The sequence below is a fragment of the Manis pentadactyla genome, chromosome 1 (genome assembly GCF_030020395.1).
Source record: "Manis pentadactyla isolate mManPen7 chromosome 1, mManPen7.hap1, whole genome shotgun sequence".
NCBI lineage: Eukaryota > Metazoa > Chordata > Mammalia > Pholidota > Manidae > Manis > Manis pentadactyla.
In genome coordinates this window covers 92,581,715-92,603,401 of record NC_080019.1, presented here as the reverse complement: position 1 = coordinate 92,603,401, position 21,687 = coordinate 92,581,715, and the positions used below count along the sequence as shown (strand labels likewise).

General features: G+C 41.6%; 1 protein-coding gene across 3 annotated transcripts in view; it reads right to left on the bottom strand.

Moving 5' to 3' along the window:
- Positions 1 to 21,687, bottom strand: part of SCHIP1 (schwannomin interacting protein 1) — a 146,004-nt gene that overhangs the window by 45,340 nt on the left and 78,977 nt on the right. Inside the window, exon 1 of one of the 3 annotated variants that reach the window (XM_036904089.2) lies at positions 4,354 to 4,638. The exons of the other annotated variants lie outside the window; for them this stretch is intronic. Coding sequence (XP_036759984.1) covers positions 4,354 to 4,383 — 30 coding nt within the window. The 5' untranslated portion in view covers positions 4,384 to 4,638. Of the gene's footprint in view, positions 1 to 4,353; positions 4,639 to 21,687 lie in introns of those variants that run through there. 3 annotated transcript variants of the gene reach the window in all.

The window sequence follows — 21,687 nt, the reverse complement described above, 5'->3', positions numbered from 1 at the left end:
GAGAAGGAGAAGTTTGTATTGAAGGACAAGAGGGGAAGGTTTCCCAAGGAAGGTGGCATCTGAGCCTTGAAAGCTGCACTTACTGGCAGCAGGTAGAAGCAGGTGGCGTGTGGGTGGGAGCCATCCCAGGGTGAGGCACAACAGCAAAGCTAAACAACTTATGGTGGTGTGGGGGTGGGAGTACAGGGTTTGCAGGGCAGCGTGCGTCCGCCCAGGGTTTAGATCATGATTAGGCCTTGAATATCATGCAAAGCAGCCTGGAATTCATCCCAAGGAAAACGGGGGAGTGTTAGAGATTCCTACTGTCTTCATTAAGACTACAAGTATGTTGAAGAAGAGTCCCTTTACACTCCTGAGAGAAGAAGATGAGAGCCACTCACACACGGTTCTCCTACTTCCCTTCACTTCTCCATTCTTACAGGGGCTGAGAACATGAGGGCGTGATCTGTATTTGAGGTGGTCAGAAGGGAATTTAAGCAATGGAAAGAAAGGGACAAAAGCATGCCATTGTTTTTATATATACACTGATCCCCACAACCAACTGCAGGGAAAGAGAAGAAAATATTTGGGAGTTTTTAAGCAAAATGGACCCTTTGACCTAAATGTGTGCTTTCGAGTTAACAATATTTGAAAGCTTTCTATCAGAGACCGCTCAGAAGTCTGGCCTTCTGAAGGCTGCCAGGTCTGAAGCTGCGGCCTCCGTTCTTTCCTGAAGAGATTGGCTTCTGCCCAAGACTGGAAAATGGAGGTCGATAGCTCTCTCTTTTAAGACGGCTACAACCAAAAATGACAACACGTGGCTCGGTAACCTCCTCGCTAATGGGAAGCCTGGGAGGGAGACGAACCCCAAGATGACCACACTGTGAGAACCCTTAAAAACAAAATAACCACAAAAAATTCTGCCTGAGAATGTCCCTCTGATCAGCCCCTCCTTGGATTAACTTGTTCAAATCACAATGCCTCCAAACACCTCGGAGGTTTCCAAGCCTTTGGTCACAGTGAAACTCGTTCTCAAAACAATCACCTTGTTGGAAAAGCAATATAGGAGAATCAATTCTACTTCCATATATTTGCAACAAATAATCAGAAAATGAAGTGGTGCATGGTTTCCCTGCACTTCTTTACAATCTTCACCAAGCCCCTGGAGTGCATCAAAAGGAGGTGGCTCTTAATTCATAGAAACTGGCTTGTTTACTCAGAAAGGTGGCTTCTATCAGGCAACTGCCAACTCTCATAGCAGGATGTTAACTTGGAAAAAATCCCATTCCACAGATGAGAAAATCAACAAGAAAGAAAGGGCTAATCTGAACCACAGACAATGAAAACTGCAAATTATTGGTGGTGGAGGAGGTGGAGGCACAGAGTAAGACTGAAAGTCATCCTGGTGGCTAAAAGGGTAAGAAACCACTATGCTATCATATGTTTACCAAGTCTTTCTCCTCATTTAATATGTAGTAGGTATATCCATCCATATTACTTGAGAGCTTGTTCTAAGCACTGGGAAAGCAGTGATATAAATATAAAAATCTCTGACCTCAGGGAGCTACATGGAGGGAGGGAGGCAGAAAATAGACAAATAGATAAAGTATGTATTTTGATAGATGGTGATGAGTGCCAAGTATAAAAATAAATGAGAGCATTATAACAGAAATCCTGGGATAGAATCAGGGAGCTGGAAATTGACAAAGTAAGTCCAGAGAAGGCCTTCCCAAGAATGTGACCTTTGAGCACGGACCTGAAGAAGTAAGACGGTAAGCCGTAGGGGTTACGGACAGGAAAACACAGCGTGTCCTTTTGGCTGAATTTGAATTTCAGGTAAACAGGGAACAGTATGTTAGTATAAGCATGTCCAACAGTGCAGATTATTTGATAAATCTGGCAACCCTACACGGGGGTATCTCGGGGAAGCACAAACCAGGCAGAGGACAAAAGGGGACAGTGAGAGCAGGGCCAGGCCAGCATGGCAGGAGCAAGGGAGGGAGCGGAAGGGGAGCGTGGGCGAGGAGACCGGGAGGAATGAGGCGCGAGCTGCTGTCAGGTTCTGTGGGCCCCAGGAGGACACAGGTTTTTACCCTGAGAAGGATTTTGAGATTGGTGACATACTCTGACTTAGGTGTTTAAAAGATCATTCTGGATACAGTGTTGAAAAAAGACAACAGAAGGGGGACAGGGCTGGAGCAGGACTGGTCAGGCGGCCATTACTGCTCTGATGATGATGATGATCGTGATGATGATAACAACAGTAACTGTTATGTATAAAATATACATACATACATATACACCAAACTGTGGATCTGATCTGGGGGTAGGAGTGGCCCCTGAAGGTTCATGTATGGCTCTCCATTAAGAAACCTTGCTGAACATTTATGGAAGGAAAGGCATCAGTTCTACAAATAAATGCTATCTACTAAGTAGAAATGCTAGCCTAAGGAATTTGCTTTACCCATTGCATTTTCATCCTTAAAAATAAGTAAGCCCTTATCCGAAAAAGGAGAAGTTGCTGAAAAACATCAAACTGTCTATATCACCAGTGACTATAATAGCTTGGCAAATCAAGACAAGGACTTAGAGAAACTGCCCTTTCTGAATCCAATCACATGTGGTAGCAGGAGGATTCCAAAACTAAGGCTTCTAAGTTGTATTGAAACATTTAAGGTTAATGTTTCTGTTTTTACTGATTTATGAATAAAGAGACAGCACATGAAGCATATTCCCTTCTGAATAAGGGAACTAATATGAAGGTAGCTGTACTACAAAACCCGATGGGGATGCAGAATCTATTGACTATTACTATCTGCCCAACACACTTAATTTTATTGTGAAAATAAGCAATAAATACTTCAGAACTATTAAACATGCAATGACAGTGTTATGTGATGTAATTTATATAAAATAAAGTCAACTTGTATATACCTTTGTAAGCAGTAGGCTAAAAAAATCCCTCCTTTCCCAATGAAATTGGTGATATTTGACCAGTTTTGACCTCTAGAACCAGTGATTTCATGTTCAACCTAATGAGAAGATATAGGTAATAATCTTATAGTAGCTTGCCTTTCAAAAATTAATTACATACCTTCTCTGAAAAGAGAGGAAAAATTATTTTATTATAGTAATTTAATCACCTGGCACCATGCCACAAGTGGGCTGGGCTCTCCACAGATGTTTGAATTCTCCCCTCCCCGACCCTATTATGTGTAGATGAAGTTTTGGTTATTCCTTCAGTATCTTAACCCCTTTCTCCTGAGAATTCCTGTGAAGCACAAATCTGCATGTGTAGGACCTGTGGACCTAAATGTACTAAAATGAAAATACTATAAAACAAGCCCACAATTACAAAATTCCAAATACTGAGCAAAGAAATGTATAAATGTATGTTATAGACACACTTAGTTGAGAAGCCACTGCCCTGTCTTGCATACATTTACTGCTTACTGTGAAACCTGACCTTATGAGAAACACGTGCTTGTCTCAGGTAACCTGCCTCACACAAGGCAGAGGCATTGTTAAGCTGAAGAATTGGTCTCTTAGAGCTTCTAAACTCAGCCAGTTGAGAAATATCCCAATATTAACCATCCAGGACTTGGACTAGCCATGCCTGCTGCTGCAAAGAGCAATTTCTCTGAGAACATTCTCGTCTGTTTAAGAGGGTACTTTCAATGTTGCCTCAAACTGGCCTTTTGATTCTAAGTGTTTAATTCAAAACTCCAGATAGCAAATTAGTGCACAGATGAAAACATATTACTAAAAAAATTTCTCTTTGGAGTTTTGGATATGTATTGGTACCTTAATTCTTATTTACTAATCATTTAAAACAACATACTAGTAAAAATAAGTTAGGAAAGGCAAGTGCAACTTCAAACGTCAAGTGCATGCTGGCTGATTTTTTAAAATCTCTCAGATCATCAATTATTACCTCCTATTTACATAACTTCCTTAAAGACAATCCTAAAAATTGGGTGTGAAACAACTCACATCTTTTACAATGAGCAAAAATTATATTTTTCAATGTTATCTATAAGAAATTCCAACCAGATTCTCCTTTTCTGGAGCCCCTTAAAATTCAATTATAGTTCAAAGCAGTTCCTCTTATTTGCACAGACATAGAGAATGTGCAAAAGCACAGATCACCTCAGTAGATTTCACATACGCTTTAAAGGCCAAGGAAGCAGTGTTTTCTGCCCCATTACTCCCCAGAAAACCTAATTACAATTCAGATACTGTATGCGACGAAGGCCAGGCGTGCAGGATGGCAAAATCCCTTGAAAATCTGGAAAGAGGCAACCTGCTGCTTTGGAAGAGGAAGGCCTCCTCTCCCAAAGGATGCCGGCCTCACAACCAGGCTTTCAGTCTTACCTGATACGAGCAGTTCTCCTGATGAACCATCTCAGTGCATCCTAGGGCACAGACCCCAAAGCAGGACTGCTCAGCGAGGCTGCGGAGGGGAAGCGCGGCGCATCCGCGGGCGGAGAGAACGCGCTGGGAAGGCAGGGGCTCCCCGCAGATTAAAATGGATGCTGTTTGGCTGATCAACCTGCGCAGTGGCTCTGCCTGAGCCGGGAAGCGCGCAGCTAGCCGAGCTGCTCTCCTCGGAAACCAGCAGCGAGGCTTACAAACATGGAGCTAGGACCGGGCTGGGGGAGGGGGCGCGCTCATCACTGGCACAATCAGCCAATTATATTATAGGCACAAAGAAAAGGATCAGTCTGGGGCTGGTGTGACCTTCTGGTGCTTTATGAAGGCAGTTAACTGATGTGGAAACATTCTAGTCCTCATTAAAGGGAAAAAGGCCAGCGAGGGAGAAGTAGAGACAGACACAAATCAATGTTGCAAACAGTTGAACATTTCTAACCTCCAGCATCATCCTTCCTGCCCACAGATGCTGCCTGCATGGTGTTTATAAAAAGAGGCCTTAAGGATCATTTCAGAACTTTTAACATGCGAAAGGGAAAATCATCCATTCTGAATATGGACACTGAAGGATGTTTTCTATGTTGAGTTTCTGAAGTGTCTGTTAACTTTACAACTAAAAGGAAGGTCTTCAGTCTTATGAAATATTTTGTAATTCTTTTGATTCCCCATTTACTTTTGGCTCTTAGCTGCTTTTTAAGTCAAACACAAATAGGATGATGTAATAATTCCTATAATTTTTTTTAGGGAGACAGTTTATTAGAGTATTAAAGTCAGTATAATTAATTCATTTCATGGAAATGAAATTAAACTGCAAGTTTTTTTTGAAAGCAAGGCTTTGTGTGAATACACACACACACACACACATATAACATATATATTTATTCCATGCTGTGACTTGAATTTATAGACACCCCCAACATAGCACTTGTAATCCTAGAAACAGACCATTCTACTAACAGGCAGTAACAGAAAGAATGGACTTTCAGATAGTAATAAAAGAAATACAAGTTGGACCATACATGTTTCTGGGAAAAACAGGATTTCTGAAAAAAAAAATTTCTGAAATGCTTCAGGGCCATTCTAAGATTTTAGGTTATATGCAAAGAAACAATAAGGCCTGTAAATTCTTGAGGGTAATTTAGTGACAGAAAATTAAGAAAATGACACAATAAAATAAAATTTTATCCATATCCTCAGTTGCCATAGGCAATTCATTTTGTTGTTCCTTGATAAAATTGCCTTGAACACATACATGGTGCTCAACAAAAACTTGACTGGATTTAAACCATCAAATTTTTAAAAAATACAATGGGAATGTTATTTCTGAGCTATTTTTATCTATCATCTATCGCCTTCTCAAAACTATTAACTGCACTGTCTTCATTATGCTGATAGAGAAAAACCAGTACTTTTTGCCTGAGTAATGAAATCAACATGTTTGACAAGTTTTCGTATCAAGCTCTATCTTAAGCAATGGTGAGAGTTTGTGTCAGGAATATTTGGTGATACGTTTTTAGTTTTATAACATCTCTGTTGCTTGGAAAGAGAAAAACTTTTATCAATATTCCTAATTTTTGCTCTTTGAGATCCCAACAGGGGAAGAATTTGCTATCCTGAGTTCAACTCCAGTGACACAGTCACACGCACGGCTTCATCTTCCTAGTCAGGGGAATGAGAAGTGGAAGGGAAGCCCAACTGATGATCATGTTGTACCCCGCAGAGCTCACAGCCCTTCTCCCTGGAATATGGGGGAAGGTCAGGCCACGTAACACCCACAGGACTTTTGAGACCTGTTTGTTGGCACATGGCACAATGAAAGCTTGACGAATGAAACAGAAGCCTGAGCCAAATCTTTTACCTTCTTAAATAAAAGGATGGAGAGAAGAGGGTAGAAGCTTTTCAGGGAAAGGAAATAATATGCAACACATCGCAAACTCCATTTCTCCCTATTGAGCAATCCAGAGACTTTTGTGTAGAGTGCCTTGTTATACAACCACCTAGATGAAGCTTCTGGAATCTTAAGTATGTACAAGAAAAAGTAGGCCAAATAATAGTTCTTTTGCAAGATAGCAAATAAGATGATGGAAATCTTATACTTAACATAGAAGGCAAACCCCCAACTTCCCAACACAGAACAGCTTTAACTTCAAAGGCTGTCAAAACTTTACTCAAGTTACTTTGACAATCTATGACCTTAAGACTCAGGAACATGCTTTCATGCAGTACAAGGCCTAAAAAGCCACTTCCTGGACACCATTCTCTTCTGAAAAACTGAAAGCTTTGGGACAGATCACATAAGCTCCTAAAGACATTTCTCACATGTCAAAAAAAAAAAAGCCTAAACATGATCCCACTCTTCACAGTTGCTGTTCCATAAATAGTGGAAGTGACTCAGAGGTGGCTCTTGGGAGAACAGATTTCTGACAATTGTATCCCAAATCCTGTCAAAAAACCATCTCAAGTGGTATAAACAAGATTAAAAAAAAAAAGAAATATATCAGGAAGCTTCCCTTTATAGTCATTCATTGGAAAGGGCTTTGTGTTACAATTTAAGTTATGATTTGTTAGTACAAAAGACTTTAAACAGAAACCAGCTGTTCCAAGAACATTTAAACTAGAATAACTTTCCAAACTTCAGTAACACTTGTTATTTTTGGACTAAAAAATATTGACTAACTGTTTAAGTACAGTCTATATAGCATAGAGATTCTTTTTCTTCTCAGGTCTTCACAACTTCCCTTCCCATTAAAATTGTTGGGTTTAAGATTTAGCCAGGACCTCAGGAGACACACTGGTATTTTCCAGGTATGGAAACTGAGGCATGATAAAGCTAGGACATGTCCAGAAATATAAATTCTCCAACAACCACAACAAAAAGTCACTAGAGGAAGAAGAAGAAAAAAATCTAGATTTTCTAGGTTCCTACCTTCTGAGTGTGCTCATATAAAACAATGCTAAATGGGGGCCCACTAGATGTGGAGAAATAATTCCCCAGTGACTGAGACAATGGAAGCTGGCCTTGAAATCACAATCTATCCTAAAGTAAGAGTGAGGTTGCAATGTGGCCCCACCTAAATCTGAATCCAAGGTATGTTTTAAAGGAAGAAAAATTAAAGTATTCCCTGATTAAGCTAATGTTCAGCCACCAGGCAAGCTATTGTTATCTTCAAATCCAGAAAAATATTTTTTTCAATTGTGGCAATTAATAGCAACAGAATGGTTTGTTTATTTTTTTATGGACAGTCTATGTAGTGATAAAAAGTCACATGTGCAGGTCATCTGAGCATACTGTTTCAAAAGTGAATCACTGGGGTTAAGGAATGACCTAGAAGGGGCACAGAGAACTTTCCGGCACAAGCAGTATGACTTGATTAAGGGTTTGGCTTACACAGGTATATATATTTGTTAAAACTCACTGAATAATATATTTAAGATTTGTACATTTCATTGTGAGAAGAATTTGCTTCAAAAGAACAAAAGATCTGGTTAACGAATTTCAAACTCTAGTTAATGATATGCAGGCTGAAATATTTAGAGGAAGGCTTACTGATGTCTGTAACTTTGAAATGCATCAAAATGCATGAGATGAACTGATGGATGGACAGAGGGATGGTTTGATGGAAAGCTGTGACAAAGCAAGTTTAGTAAACCATTAATTGTAGAATCTGGATGGTGCATAAATGGATATTCATCGAAAAGCTTTTCAGTTTGAAAATGTAATGAAATGCTGGGAAAAAAATGAAATCATTGGGGTTGATGAAGATGAGCAGGGAAGTCATCATCTTAAGTAATAACTTTTAAGCTTTTCCTTAGGAATTTGGGGAAAGCAGGCAGACATTTTATATAACTTTAAATCGTGCTTCTTTACAGAGCAATGGAAGAAAAGGAATTGTGAGGAGAATTAATCCTGTCCACATCAGGATCTTTGAATGACCCAACCAAAGATGAACACATTTGGTGACACCTGTGACATCGAACCTTAGAAAATGGCTTTACAGTTTACAAAGTACTTTCCCCAACATCTCCCTCAATTCTTACAACCTCATAGTTGTGCTAAATTCAAAAAGAAGTGTTTCTGCCCTCAAGGAGTTTGGTAAGAGGAACATGACAGCGTACAAATGACTGTATAGTGATGAGTAAAGTGCCTGCAAAGAGATTTTGTTTGTCACTGGGAATTCTGAAGCTGAAGAGAATCTGTAGCCAGTGCATACCAGGAGTCTTGTTCATTTTGGTTGTTCACTTCTTGAATGTTCATATTTTCTATTTCTAGATTAATGTAAATTCCCTTAGCACTTCGGTGTTGGTCGTTGTACTCGGTGCTATATTACTCAGCATCTGAAATAGTACCTGTCATATAACAGACTCTCAATTAATGTTTTTTAAGTGAATGAATTATTATGATCTTCAGAAAGTCATCTCATTTTCCCTTGGCCTTGTTAGAGTAGGCAGTTGGTACAGAAACGAGCAGGAGGGGAGAAAGGGGGACAGCAGGCCGCCCGGTCTCTGCGCGGAGACCACCCTGTCTCCCTCAGACGGAGCCTTCTGCAGCTCAGAACAAACTGATAAGCAAAAGATATGGGTCACTGGGACTTTCCCAGTTTTAGAGCATGTGTACTTAAGGAAAACCTTGTCTACTAAGGACCCTGAGACCATTATAATGTCACTATAATACCATTTACATTGTAGTTTTGGCCCCACTGTGGGTTTCTGCTTAGGCGCTCATGGGAAAATGATGAACACAAACTTGAGCACAGAGGCTCAAGGAGAGGAACCAAGACAGATGTGGAGGGTGGTGTGAGAATGAAAAAATGGAAGGGAGGAAAGAGACACAATGTAAGACCCAGCGGGCTCTACCCACCCCAAGGGCAGCCTGGTCCTCTGTCTTTGGAGCATACTTTCCTTTCTCGCTTTGCTAAATAAAATACCCTTTGCATCTTTCTCTCTGTAGGGTCTCTTGACTGAATTCTTTCCTTCAGGAAGACAAGAACCAAGGAATTCACAATCCACCACCTGGTAAGCCTCAGTTTCCTCATGTACAAACTGAGGATGTTAATTCCTTTATTTACTGCGTTGATGACAGGAAGAAATGAGAATAATGTGTAAAACAGCTCTTAGGTACTAAGGAAGGGAACAGAAATGGTTTTTCCCTGCTTCTAATTACAGGCAAATAACTATAGTCCAAGGCCCGAAAGATGGAGGTGATAGTGGAAATGGAAAGGAAAAGAAAGAAATGTGCACTGCACGAGGCACTGTGACAAGGAACTGATGGCACCCGAGCCAGTGATCCGACATGGGGGCGTGAAGAGCAGGAATCCTCCTTGGAGACCACAGCCGTGCGGTTCGGAGACCACCGCTGGAGTAAGACTGGTGCTGTGAAAAGGAACAAGGATGCCAGAGGGAGGACCTAATCCTGGGGATTGGGTTGCAGTCATGAGGTCTTTTATCTTTTACCATGAAGTTCCGAGTTGAAGGTGCAGGAGGCCAATAGGCTCAAGAAAGAAGACAAGCCAATGGATAGAGTTTGGGGGTCTTTTGTAGGAAGAAGTTAGTTGAAATGTAGAAATGGGTTAGATTAAGGGAGAGAGTGTAAAGAAAGAGAAACGAAGACATCACTGTGGTAAGCAGACCGACTTCCTCCAATATCTACACCCTGATCCTCACCTAGGAAAGGGGAATTAAGACTGCTAATCAGAGGACTTGGGATGGGGGATTAGCCTGGTAGAAGGCAGGATACACAGGTAGATGGAATGTAATCACAGAAGTCCTTGTAAGATAAAACGAGGTGCTATAAGAGAAAGAATCAGAGAGATGGTAGAGTGAGAAAGACCTGGCCCAGTATTGTTGACTTTGAAGACAGAGGAGGGAATTATAAGCCAAGGAATGTGGGAGGCCCCTAGAATATGGAAAAATGAGGAAAGGGATTCCCCTAGGGCCCCAGAAGGAGTACAGCCCTGTTGACATCTTAATTTTAGTCCAGTGAGACTCATTATGACTTCTGACCTCCAGAATTTTAAGAATAAATTAGTATTTATGTAAGTCACTAAATTTGTGGTATTTCTTATAGCAGCAATGGAAAGCTACAACAATCACTTCGGGTGGAAGCCCACATTTAGAGGGCAAGAGAAAGCAAAGCGAGGGTGGTCAGCATGAGAGGACAATGAAAATCAATATACCGAGGGATCAGGGAAGTGGGGGGCTGCCAGCTCCGTGCTTCAAATACTTTTCTGCAGGGAAGCAGAAAGTAGGTTGGAAGGCAAACAACCAAAAGTCATTAGTTTTGACTGTTTGTAAGTCCTTAGTTATCCCTGAGAGAGTAACTTCAGTGGTAGTGTGTTAGTGGGGGGAAACCAGGTTATAAAAGCGGTTATGCTGAGGGACTGAGTAGAGAGCAGTTTGTAAGGAAGTTTGTTGATGAGCCAGAGCATTAGGGAGGCAGCGTGGATGTGTAATAGAAGCAGAGAAGCCATGGCTGTGGCTAATTGTTAACATAAGGCAGATCCGACATATATGGGGCAGCAGACAAGGAGCGAGGAAGAAGAGAGACACTGACGAGGGTGGACGCAAAGTAACCGAAAGGGTCAGGGCCTGGAGAGGCAGACCAGGGGCACATGATGGCTCTTCATTCAGCCCTGCACCTGAAGATATGGTGAGTAAAGCTACAAAGCAATGTTAAGAAGGAAGGAGGCTGTAGTGGAGATGGGAAGGGAGCACAGGTGGGTGGGGGTCCTTGATGGGTCCTTAAAGGGGCAGCAGGTGGACAGAGCCCTGAGGACAGGGAGGCTGGCTAGAGTGGGATTGGAGAAGCTGGACCAGTCATGTGGGGAAGCTTTTGTAGGGGGTGTTGCTATATTGCTCATAAACAGTCAATTAATGCCATAGAAAAACAAGAAAGAGAAATAGGATAGATGAAACTCTTTAAGATGTGAAAGAACAGATAACAAATATTGGTAGCTTATCAGACATATGTGAGATGACCATGAGTAAGTAAATAAAGGAAGAATCCATGACATGTGGTAAGTATCACTAAGTAAGTAACCAGAATGTGTCAGACCTGGATCAGGCATGTGCATGCAGGCACAGAAAGGGGTGGAAAGACTAAAGAAGCACCTAATATTCATGACACACTAAAAAACCTGAGGCACTCGATATTCATTAGATTGCACACTGACTGCCCCTTGGTGACACCAGTTCTGGCCGTATGTGTCCTCTGCCCAAGAAATGCAAATATAATCTATAGCTGCTCATGAGGTGATGGGAAGCCACAGGGACCTGCCCCCATGTCTCTGATAAGGCAGCTGCTTGTCACTGGCGGGCACTTTCTGTCTACTTGGACCTCCAGTCTCACACCTCAACTCTGGTTCATAAGCATCAGCACAGAAGGTGGCAGAAAGGCTGGACACACAAACACTGCATTACCTGAGGTTCGTTCAGGTGGTGCAGCCCAATACCATATCCTAAGTATGTCAGCTCATCCGGTCTCATTCCCTTGCTTCTTAAGATGCATTTTAAATGGAGTCAGGGAACTATGATTTGAGGATCTTCATTTGGTCTATGGCTCTGGGACACAGTGCCTGGTAATGGACTTGGAAGGCATTACTGCTTGATGGTCACGTACCACGTGACAGAGAGGTTGCCTGGTGTAGGGATATTCCCACAACCTCTTCCCACATATCCTGAGGCCCAGAAATGAGGGTGAAAGGAAGATGAAAACTGGTTATAATTTTTTATCCTTTTAACTATAAATAAGAACTTTACCTAAGACTCTTATAAACTCTGCAAACCAATTTACTCAGAAGTTTTGACTGTTCTGACCCTGGATATACTTCTGCTTATTATTTCAGATATTAAAAAATGTTTCTCAAGCAAATTATTAGTGTGAATCAATGGTTGTCATTTTTTTAACGAATTGGCTTTTAGACTGAAAATATGCAAAAGTGTCTTTAATCAACACAAAATTATTGTTACTTCAAATTTTTAATCTTTATCTATTATATTCTTCAGTGAGAATGAGGATGTTTTGTTATACCCAAACATTTGAATATAGAATTTATAGATATCACTTACAGTCTTATTTCAACAATATTTTTAATTTAGTTATTCTGTTTGATTGTGTCACATCAAGAGAATCCTGTTTGACAGAGAATAAGTGATTGGAAATGGTAACAGTCCTTTTTATAGCTTATCCTGTAACCTCTGGATGTTCTTCATTAAACATATCCAGTAGCTTGGAAGCAAAGCAGTAAGAAATTTATTTCAAGATTGATTTACTAACACTATATAGCAATTGCTCATATTTCTTATAATAAACAAAATAAGAAAAGATAGAGCACCCAGGCTTACAATAGGTCATCTATCTAGAACCAGACCTGCTCATTTGAAATACTGGGCATTCACTTCTCATTGCACAGTCCAGCTCCTAGGCTTGCTGAGACAAGTGTGCCAGGTGTGATTGACCCTACCCGGGCACTGAACTGCGCAGGGCCCCTTGGGCACCTCAGATCATTTTTCCTGCTTGGACATGCAGAGCCATGAATTATCAGCAAGAGCAGTACAGGGCTACCACCTTCATGGTCAATGACATGTTCACAAAACTCATTTGCAAGTTCAATTTTGAGGATTGCAAAAGACTACTGAACCTGGAAGGATAAATTAAGACACTGATATAAAAAAAGGGGGTGGGGTGGGAGGGCAAATACTTGGCATAGGTGTGAGGACATGAACCGCTACAATTTGGGCTGAAATGTTATACTCTTCTTGTCACAACTTGACAGGACAATTTTTCTCCAAAAGCCCAAAGTCTCACCGACATTGTATCTATATTTGGAATAATTGTCACATCTCAGAAGTCTTTAATTTCCAACTTGGTTTTTTTGGGTCTGGGGATGAGGTTTTTACCAGCTCACAGAACAGGTGTAAATAAGCCTCTAAAACATCTCCTGCAGCTCTGGGTTCTGCAGACACAGTTTGAAATCCGATGCACCAGGCAGAGCCATAGCGGGCAGTTCCCTCTCCCTCTCAAATAATGAGACGGTTTGTATTTCAATAGAATCTGCCAAAGGGCTTGTTTATTGGACACAGTCCTAATCCTCTCCCCATAGAATTTTCTGGCCAACATTGACTGAAACTCATACACTGGAGAAAAATAGTAACTGACTCATAGATAAATTTGGGTGACATCCACATGGTTTCATCCCAAATTATGTCAATGTTTAAGGACCATTTCTTTTAGTCTCCGTTCCCCAGCCTTTGGAGTCAGAGCGGTGGCAGAGAAAGTGAAAGGTAGTAAGATCCTGCCAAGGCTAACACAAGACTTTCCAAATACAAAAAACGGTGGTCGTGTAAGAGCATACAAGCCAGAACTAGCACAAAGTGTGTATGTGGGGGTGGGGGTGGGGTGGGAGGTAGTAGAGACCACACTTCCCCTTCATACCCCCTAGTTTTTCAGTAGCCCAGATAGCTTTGCCTACCAATATGAGTGCATTCAGCTAAAGTAATACACGGACTCTTGGATGACAGAAGAGGCTGTTCAGTTCCCCTAGATGGGGGTGACTGATTTAAAGCCAAGTTAACAAAGTTAGGGAATGGGCCTAACCCTCATCTTGAAGAAAGGTGACCTCTAGTGGACAAATGTGTTTTTCAACCAGTTCAAACTATGACTAGAATTAGAAAACAAATATAATTTTTATAAGTATGTCCACTGTTTTATTGACATCTCAATAATACTTTTAATACCAATTCTAAATATGAATATATAAGTCTTCAGTTACATTATTAAAAGAGCATAAAAGTTACACTAATCCTAATACATCTAAAGCTACAATCCAAGCCATCTTTGATGGTTTGGAATTGATAAGAGCCTTGGACTGGGAGTCCTGGGTTCTGGCCTTGACTGTGCCTCTTACTAGGTGAGTTCTCATGAGCAACAGCTTCATATCTAGAGGCCTCTATCCCTAATTTATAAAATGGGTTGACTCAAAAATCTCATGTCTGTATACCCCTTATTTCCAGTGCCACTTTCAGGCTGTCAGATGCCTGTTTTTTGAAACTGAGTTCAATTATTTTATGACATTTCCAAATCAGCAACAACAATATACTTAATAGTATATATTAACATTGAAAGAGTCAGCAAAACTCTTAGATTTCAGTTCAAGGTATTCCTTCTGAAAATGTAATGAAGGTAAAGGCACTGATATTTTTCTTTTCTTTCTACACTGACTATGGGAAAAAAAAAGTATTAAAAACTAACAACAGTATATCATTAGTTTATTAAGACATTTTAATTTATTATGAAAGTTAGCTGCTATTTTGAAAATACTTCACAAAACAAAGCAAAATAATGATGAAAAGGAAGGAAACATAATTTATGTAGTATATCTTTTCTGAAAACTATCTTCTCATCAACTGATGTATTTTCCTAGCTCATCACTGAACACAGGACAGAGGCATAACATTTTATGATTCAGTTCTATTAACATAATCTTTAAGGAATTTGTTACAACTCTTTGTGTTCCTTAAATCTCTTTTTCCTTCAATATAAGAATAGTGTTGAATGCTGTTAGTTATAATGGGATCTAGTATTTAAGAGCTTCCTCAGGTATATTCTCTAACCAGCTTTTCTAGGGCTAGTTAAGCAACAATCTGGAATGGTTTTTACCATCTTTCTCATTCTTGCCCCTCCGAAGAGGTGTTCACATGATGTTTGTTGTTAAAGGGTAAGAGAACAAACATTGGTCTAAACAGATTTCTGAAGTGTAATAAAAATGCCAGAATATCATTTATTAACTCGCTTTATCTTAAAGCCATTGAATGAAGAACACTTCTCATCTTTTAGAAATTAATTCTTTCAGAATATAAAGGTATTGCTTAGGATATGATGCTGCTCTGAACAGTGGACAGGGGTGAATTCTTTCTCAGAGAGGAGGGTTAGAATCAGTCATGGATTATTCATAAGGAGTAAAGTTCATCTGCACATTAATCCTGACTTCAGAAACTCTAACTTAAACCAGTTTTCCTTTGTGAATAGCAACAAGAGCCTTTATCACACACATAAGAATGGGCCACCAAAATGTGCACTTATTGTAAGGGCTTGGGCTTTTTCATCCTGATGAAGAAAGCTAAGATAGAAATTAGCAGTCCTTTCAAGGTCCGGTGTCTTGTGTCTAGTGCCTTTCTACCTCACCCGGGCACTTCCTCTGTCCCCTCACCTGAGATGAGGCTAAGGGGCAGTGAATTTGGCTTGTTTTCATTTTTGACATTCAACTGAAGTACACACACACACACACACACACACACACACACACACACCTATGAAAATAAATACAATCCGTTATGTCCAAACACTAATGCTTCCTCTTATTGCCTCCGATTTCCAGCCTAACTGTGAGGAGTGGTAGCCGCTGATAAGGCACACATTTGCTTTGCAGTGGATTTACTTGGACTGATGGTCTAAGCAACCAGTATTCTGTTTTGAGGTTTTTTAAAACCAGCTTCGTTTCCAAAGGACAGAAGATTTCTTTAGCAGAGCTGTCACTGCAAACTGAGGCAATCAGACCTCTGACACTGATTTTCAGTGGCATATATTTATAAAACATAATTTTAAGAGAAATTTAGCCTCATTCACTCACACAGCCACCCCTGATTTGATTGCCTAGATAGCTGTATGCTTTTGACTCAGTTCCAAAACTGTTATAAAAATTAAGTTCATGCAGCCTTACTCTTTGTGAAAGAAAAATACTTCTAAAAGTATAAATCAGATTATGTCACATACTGGCATAAAACTCCTTGGTGTTTCCCACAATTTTTAGGATGAAATCCTAAATCCCTAATGTTGCTACAGGCCCTAATCAGCAGCTCTGTACTTCCTTTGCACCTCTCAAAATCTCACTCACTTAGCTCTGGGAACACTGATTGCCATTTAGTTTCCTAGAAAACCCAAACTTAACCCCCACCTCAGGGCCTTAGCATGAGTCGTTGCTCAACCTAAACATCCCTTCCTCTTCACTTGAGCAACTTCTCACTTAGAGCTGGAGGCCGTTCCTTAGCCCCCAGTCTAGATAAGATCTTGCCTCAAATTTACTTAGCACACTATGTTTTCTTTCTTACCTCTCCACATTTGTAACCATTAGTTAATTTGTGGGGTTTGTAATGTTGATTTGCTCCACCATCTGTATGCTCCATGAGAAACCAGGGGACATAAGCCATCATGTGTACCATTGTGCACTCAGCACAAGGCCAGGCATATAGTAGGTACTCAACACATATTTGAATGAATAAACAAAATTCTCAGTGTTCTCACACCAGGGCCTTGGGACCCAGGGTAGGCGCATGCCTACAACCAGCTGGTGTTGGTTCAGTTCATGTGGCAAAGCTTGTCAGTGGCCACTTCCTCCTCCCGAGACAGTGGGTGAAGCCCCACTTGGACAGCCCAGTGGCTGACTGCCAGCTTGGAAGCTGAGTCTGGAGCAGGTCTGAAGTGGCCCCTCTCGCCTTGCAGATGTGCCTTGGGGACAGGACTGAGTGACTGTGCCAGCTGGACCTGAGGGCAGAATAATCATTTACAGCTCCCTGTGGAAGTTTAACACCTACTAAATTGTATGTACTAGACTGCGCCCCCAATTTAACCCAAAATTAGTAAGAAGAAAAAAACCTGCCTAGTGTTTCTTTTCCCCTTCTCAGCTGGCTACCTTGTGTGATGGAGTTTTGGTTCCAGGGCACAGCCTGGCAAAACAGCAAGTAATTTCATATTGTCAACTTGTGCACCCACAAAAAGGATAGTGATAACTGTAAAAAAGTCTGAATTCTTATATTGAAGGAATGATACAGTGTTCCGACTAGTATTCTAGTCAAAAGAATAGGATACAAAATGACTAGGAGGAAGATGAACAGGGTTGGTGCAAGACCGATACTTTTGGATCTGCCTGCCTTCTGTGGAGGCTTAGGCTGGAGAAAAAAAGCAAAAAAGAAAAAGAAAAATTTAGCACATTTGCTTTCTTAGAGGAAAACAAATAAAAATGACAACTAAAAACAAGGAATAAGCTACCCTTCAGGCTGTGGCTTTCCAGAAAGCATTCTAATGTTTGATGAAGGAACACTGGATTTCCAAATGCTCGCTCTCTGTTGAAAATATTTACTGTTTAATATCACGGCATCATCACCGACTGATTCCACAGTAACAGAACTACTAACGTTTCAGTACTCCAGGTACTTGGACGTCCTGTCTCAGTGACAAATGAATCCAGGTCAAGAATGTGGAGACTACAGGTCTGGCACTGCTGAATTGAGAAAGCCTGTGTGGACCTGTCATTAGCACCAGCCACCACAATCCGGGTTTGATGGACAAATCTGTACAGGGGCTCTGCTTCTCCCAGATGGCGAGTGGACTGAGACAATGATTCAAGCTGATGTGCATCCTTGCCCGGCCTGGCCAGTGTTGTCTCTTGTCTTACCCCACAGCTACTGTTCTGGGCTGCCCACACTATAGTAAACAGACACCACCTGTAAAGATAAGGAGAGAGCTATTTAGGTAAGAGAGACCCTCAAGGAAGGATTCAGTGCTCAGTTTGGCATGAATGATAATAATTCTGCTTCACCTGGGCTTAAGAATAAACTACAGATTTTCAACTTATTAATACATGGGGGTAATGACAATAAATGAAGAATCCTTCTAAAAGTGGTGCTAGTTCTTCATGTTGAAAAAATGTGATTAAAATTGGGACTTTATAAGATTTTAGATGCATTCAATTATTTTCTTATTTACAAATGATACGGTTAAGGAGTTTTTCATTATTTTCAAAATACCTTTCATCACTAAAATGTTGACATGTGGATGGGATAATAAATCAAATGGCCTGATTCCACCATGGTCATGTTTTACTCATTATTCTTTTTTTTTTTAAAGAGGTTGGAAAAGCATAGGACCAGCTTTGTACGGTCCTGTGCAAAATGAAAACAGAGACCTTTGTTCAAAAAGTGCTAAGACTTTCAGGATGGTAACAGCCAGCACAGAGCCAAGAGCTGGGCCCTCTAAAGCCCGGGACCCTGTACCACCGCAGAGGCTTCACGACGAGCCACCCGTCCTGGTGCAGATGGGGGAGGGGAAAGGACACGACGCAGTCATTGTGTTTGAGAATTGCGTGGGGTCTCAGTTTAGGAAGAAAATAATATCTTTGATTTTTGACATCTGAATATCAATGGAAAGACATAACTTTCCTCAATATGAGAGGAAACTGAAGAGGCTGCTAAGGAAAGGAGGGAGATGACCTTTATCAAACACCCACCATATGCCAGCTCTGGGGTCCCAAGCCGTCCCGGACATTGGCGCTATTCTTTCTTGCTCCAGTGTAGGATTAACTACACTGGAAAAGCAGAAGCTGAGGTCAATGATGAGTTTAAGCTTAACTGCCTCAAGTTTAGAAAGAGCAGCGTAAGGATGCAGACATTACAGGATACCTGGGGGTATTCTGTAATTTTGGATGGGATTTCTTTCCTGACTCAGATCCTCTGAGTAAGACGACATCCCCCCGCTGCTATCAGCCCAAAGACCCCAGAGATCTGTATGCTCTGGGCAAGAACTCTTCCCCTGCCTCCAACTCTAGCAGCCTCCTGGGCACTATCTGTCTTGGAGACCATCCAGCCTTACTGCAAGGTCCTTCCACTCCTGGCTGTGCTCCATCAACTCCCAGGTCATTCCTCATCCAGCCATGTGCCTCTGACATGGCTCTGTATGCCTACCCTCCACCCGCCCCCCACTGCCCAGGCCCCAGCTCTCGCTCCCCCCTCCTGCAGTTCCCCACAATCCCACCAGGGGGCACTCTTCTCTGAACATTCCCTTCACCCTCTTGTTCTAACAGGAACCTGAGGACACTGTCTCCCTCACAGCTCTTTCCAGGGGTGGCTCTTTTCTCTCCCACTTCCCTTTTGCCAAGGGTCTGTTGGATGGGAAGGTATCTTCTTGCTACTCTCCTGCTTCCAGACAACTGTGGCTCCTCCCTAACACCACAGCTACTCTGCTGCATGCCTTGAAGAGCCACCTCTCCGATGTCAGTTCTGTTAGAACTCCTGGGGATTTCCACGTCTGCTGCACAGTCCCTCTAATATCTTGGCCTGTAAACTCCTTGACTTCCTCCTCCCTCCATTCTATCTAAGTCACACTCACTCCCGTGGTCATATCTTGACCCTGCCATCACTAACAACTTTATGACCTCAACAATTTCGTCTTCAAGCCTCCTATTCTCCAACGACCTCACCTTATCATTTCAGCAGAGTTTCTCTAATTCCAGCAACTCTTCAACTGCACTAGGCCAGACACCCCTCATGTTGCCCACCTTTCTACCATCCCTCATCCCCATTATGTCCTCCCTTCTCTCTCTATATGCCTTACATTCCAACATTATAACCACCAAATCTCTCAGTTCTCTCACTTGGTTAAATCCCAACTGTGGATAAATTCAGCTCTTTGCTACTCTGTGCCTATTCCCAGGCTGACATATGTGGCTGGAGAAAACAATACAGTCATACCAATGGATCTCACTTTAAATTCATGACCACTAACCCCAAATGCGCCCTTGGTGCTGCCTAGTCTCCTCTATATTTTCCCAGTCCATTCATTCCCACGCTCTCCTAGACAACCACAAGGCTCCCTGAAAGAGTTGTCCAGACTTACTGTCTACAGTTTCTCTTTGCCCTTTATTCTGTTTTGAGCACCCTCTACTCAGGCTTTTATCTCTCCCATGCTGCTGAAATGGCTACACCTTCCTAAATCCCAAGATCAATTCCCAGTCTTCCTCATATGTCTATGAGCAATATTCAACACAGTTGGGGCTTCCAAGACAACATTCTCTCCTGGTTCTTTTCCTGCACTGAAGGCCTGTCCTCTGTCAGTCCCTCCTCATTGCTCCCACTTTTACCTACTGGAACTGAGCTAATGTGGTAGCTACTAGCTATATGTGGCTATTTAAATTTAAATTAAATTAAATTAAAATTCAGTCCCCTAGTAGCACTAGTCATGTTCAAAGTGCTCAATGGTCACATGTGTCTAGTGGCTATTATGTTGGATGGAACAGATAGCAAACATTTCTGTCATCAGAAAGTTCTGTTGGATGGGATTGTACTAGAATATCCAAGGCTCAGTCCTTAGGTTTCTTCTCTATCTGAACTCACTCTCTCTTGGCTGATGACTTCAAAACCTATACTTCTATGTTGGACTGATCCCTGAAGACCCCCTGTATATTTATTGTTTAATAGACTCCTTTATCTGACTGCCAACTCACCATTTCCACTTGCATGTTTAACAGATATCTTAAATTTATCATGCCTAAAACGAGCTCCTATCTCTCCCAACCCCTGACTCCTACAAACTCTTCCACCCATAGTCTTCCCCATTTCAGTAAATGACAACACCATGCTTTCAATTGATCAGGCCAGATATCTGGGGCTCATCCTTGACTTTTTCCTGCCTCTCCCATCCCACAACCTATCAGCAAATCTTCTTTGGCTGAACCTTCAAATGTATCAAGAAATCTACCCACTTTCATCACCTCCACTGCTGCCACTGCTGGGAGCACCATCATATCTCACCTGGATTATTACAAAGGCCTTCTACCCAGACTTTCTGCCTCTGTCCTTTCAACCTCCCCAACTTTGGCAGATTCTCAACACTATAGGCAGAGTACTTCTAAAAGATAATCTGATTCTATTATTTCTCAGGTCTTCTCAAAACCATCTCAGAGTCTCCATCTTACTCAGAGTAGAAGCCAAAGTCCACAGAGACCTCTATCATCTGTCCCCCGGCAGCCACGGGGGAAGAAGCCTGTTCTTCCCTTCATTCACTCAGTCCCTGCCAAAAAGTCTTCTACACTAGTCATTGCTGAAGTTCAGTACGCTTTCACCTCAGGGCCTTTGCACTTTCTGCTGCTTCTGCTGGGAGCTCTCGCCCTAGATGGCCTGTGACTTGTTCCCCTACTTTCTCTAGGTCTCTCCTCAAGTGTCACCTTAGCAGTGAGGTCTTCCTTTCCTGCCATGATGCCGCTCCCTGATTTATTTTCCTCCATAGCACTTAACCATATTTAAAATGTTACATATGTTCTTGCTTGTTTATTGTTGAATCCCCAGTATCGTATCAGCTCTAGAATAGCAGGGACTTTGTTTTGCTCACAGCTATGTCCAGCATCTAGAAAACTGACTGTGGGATTCACCTCAGTGAAGATTTCATAAAGGAATGATGTAACAGAGGCATACATTTTCTTTCTTTTCTTATTTCTCCTCAGGTTTCAGTTACTT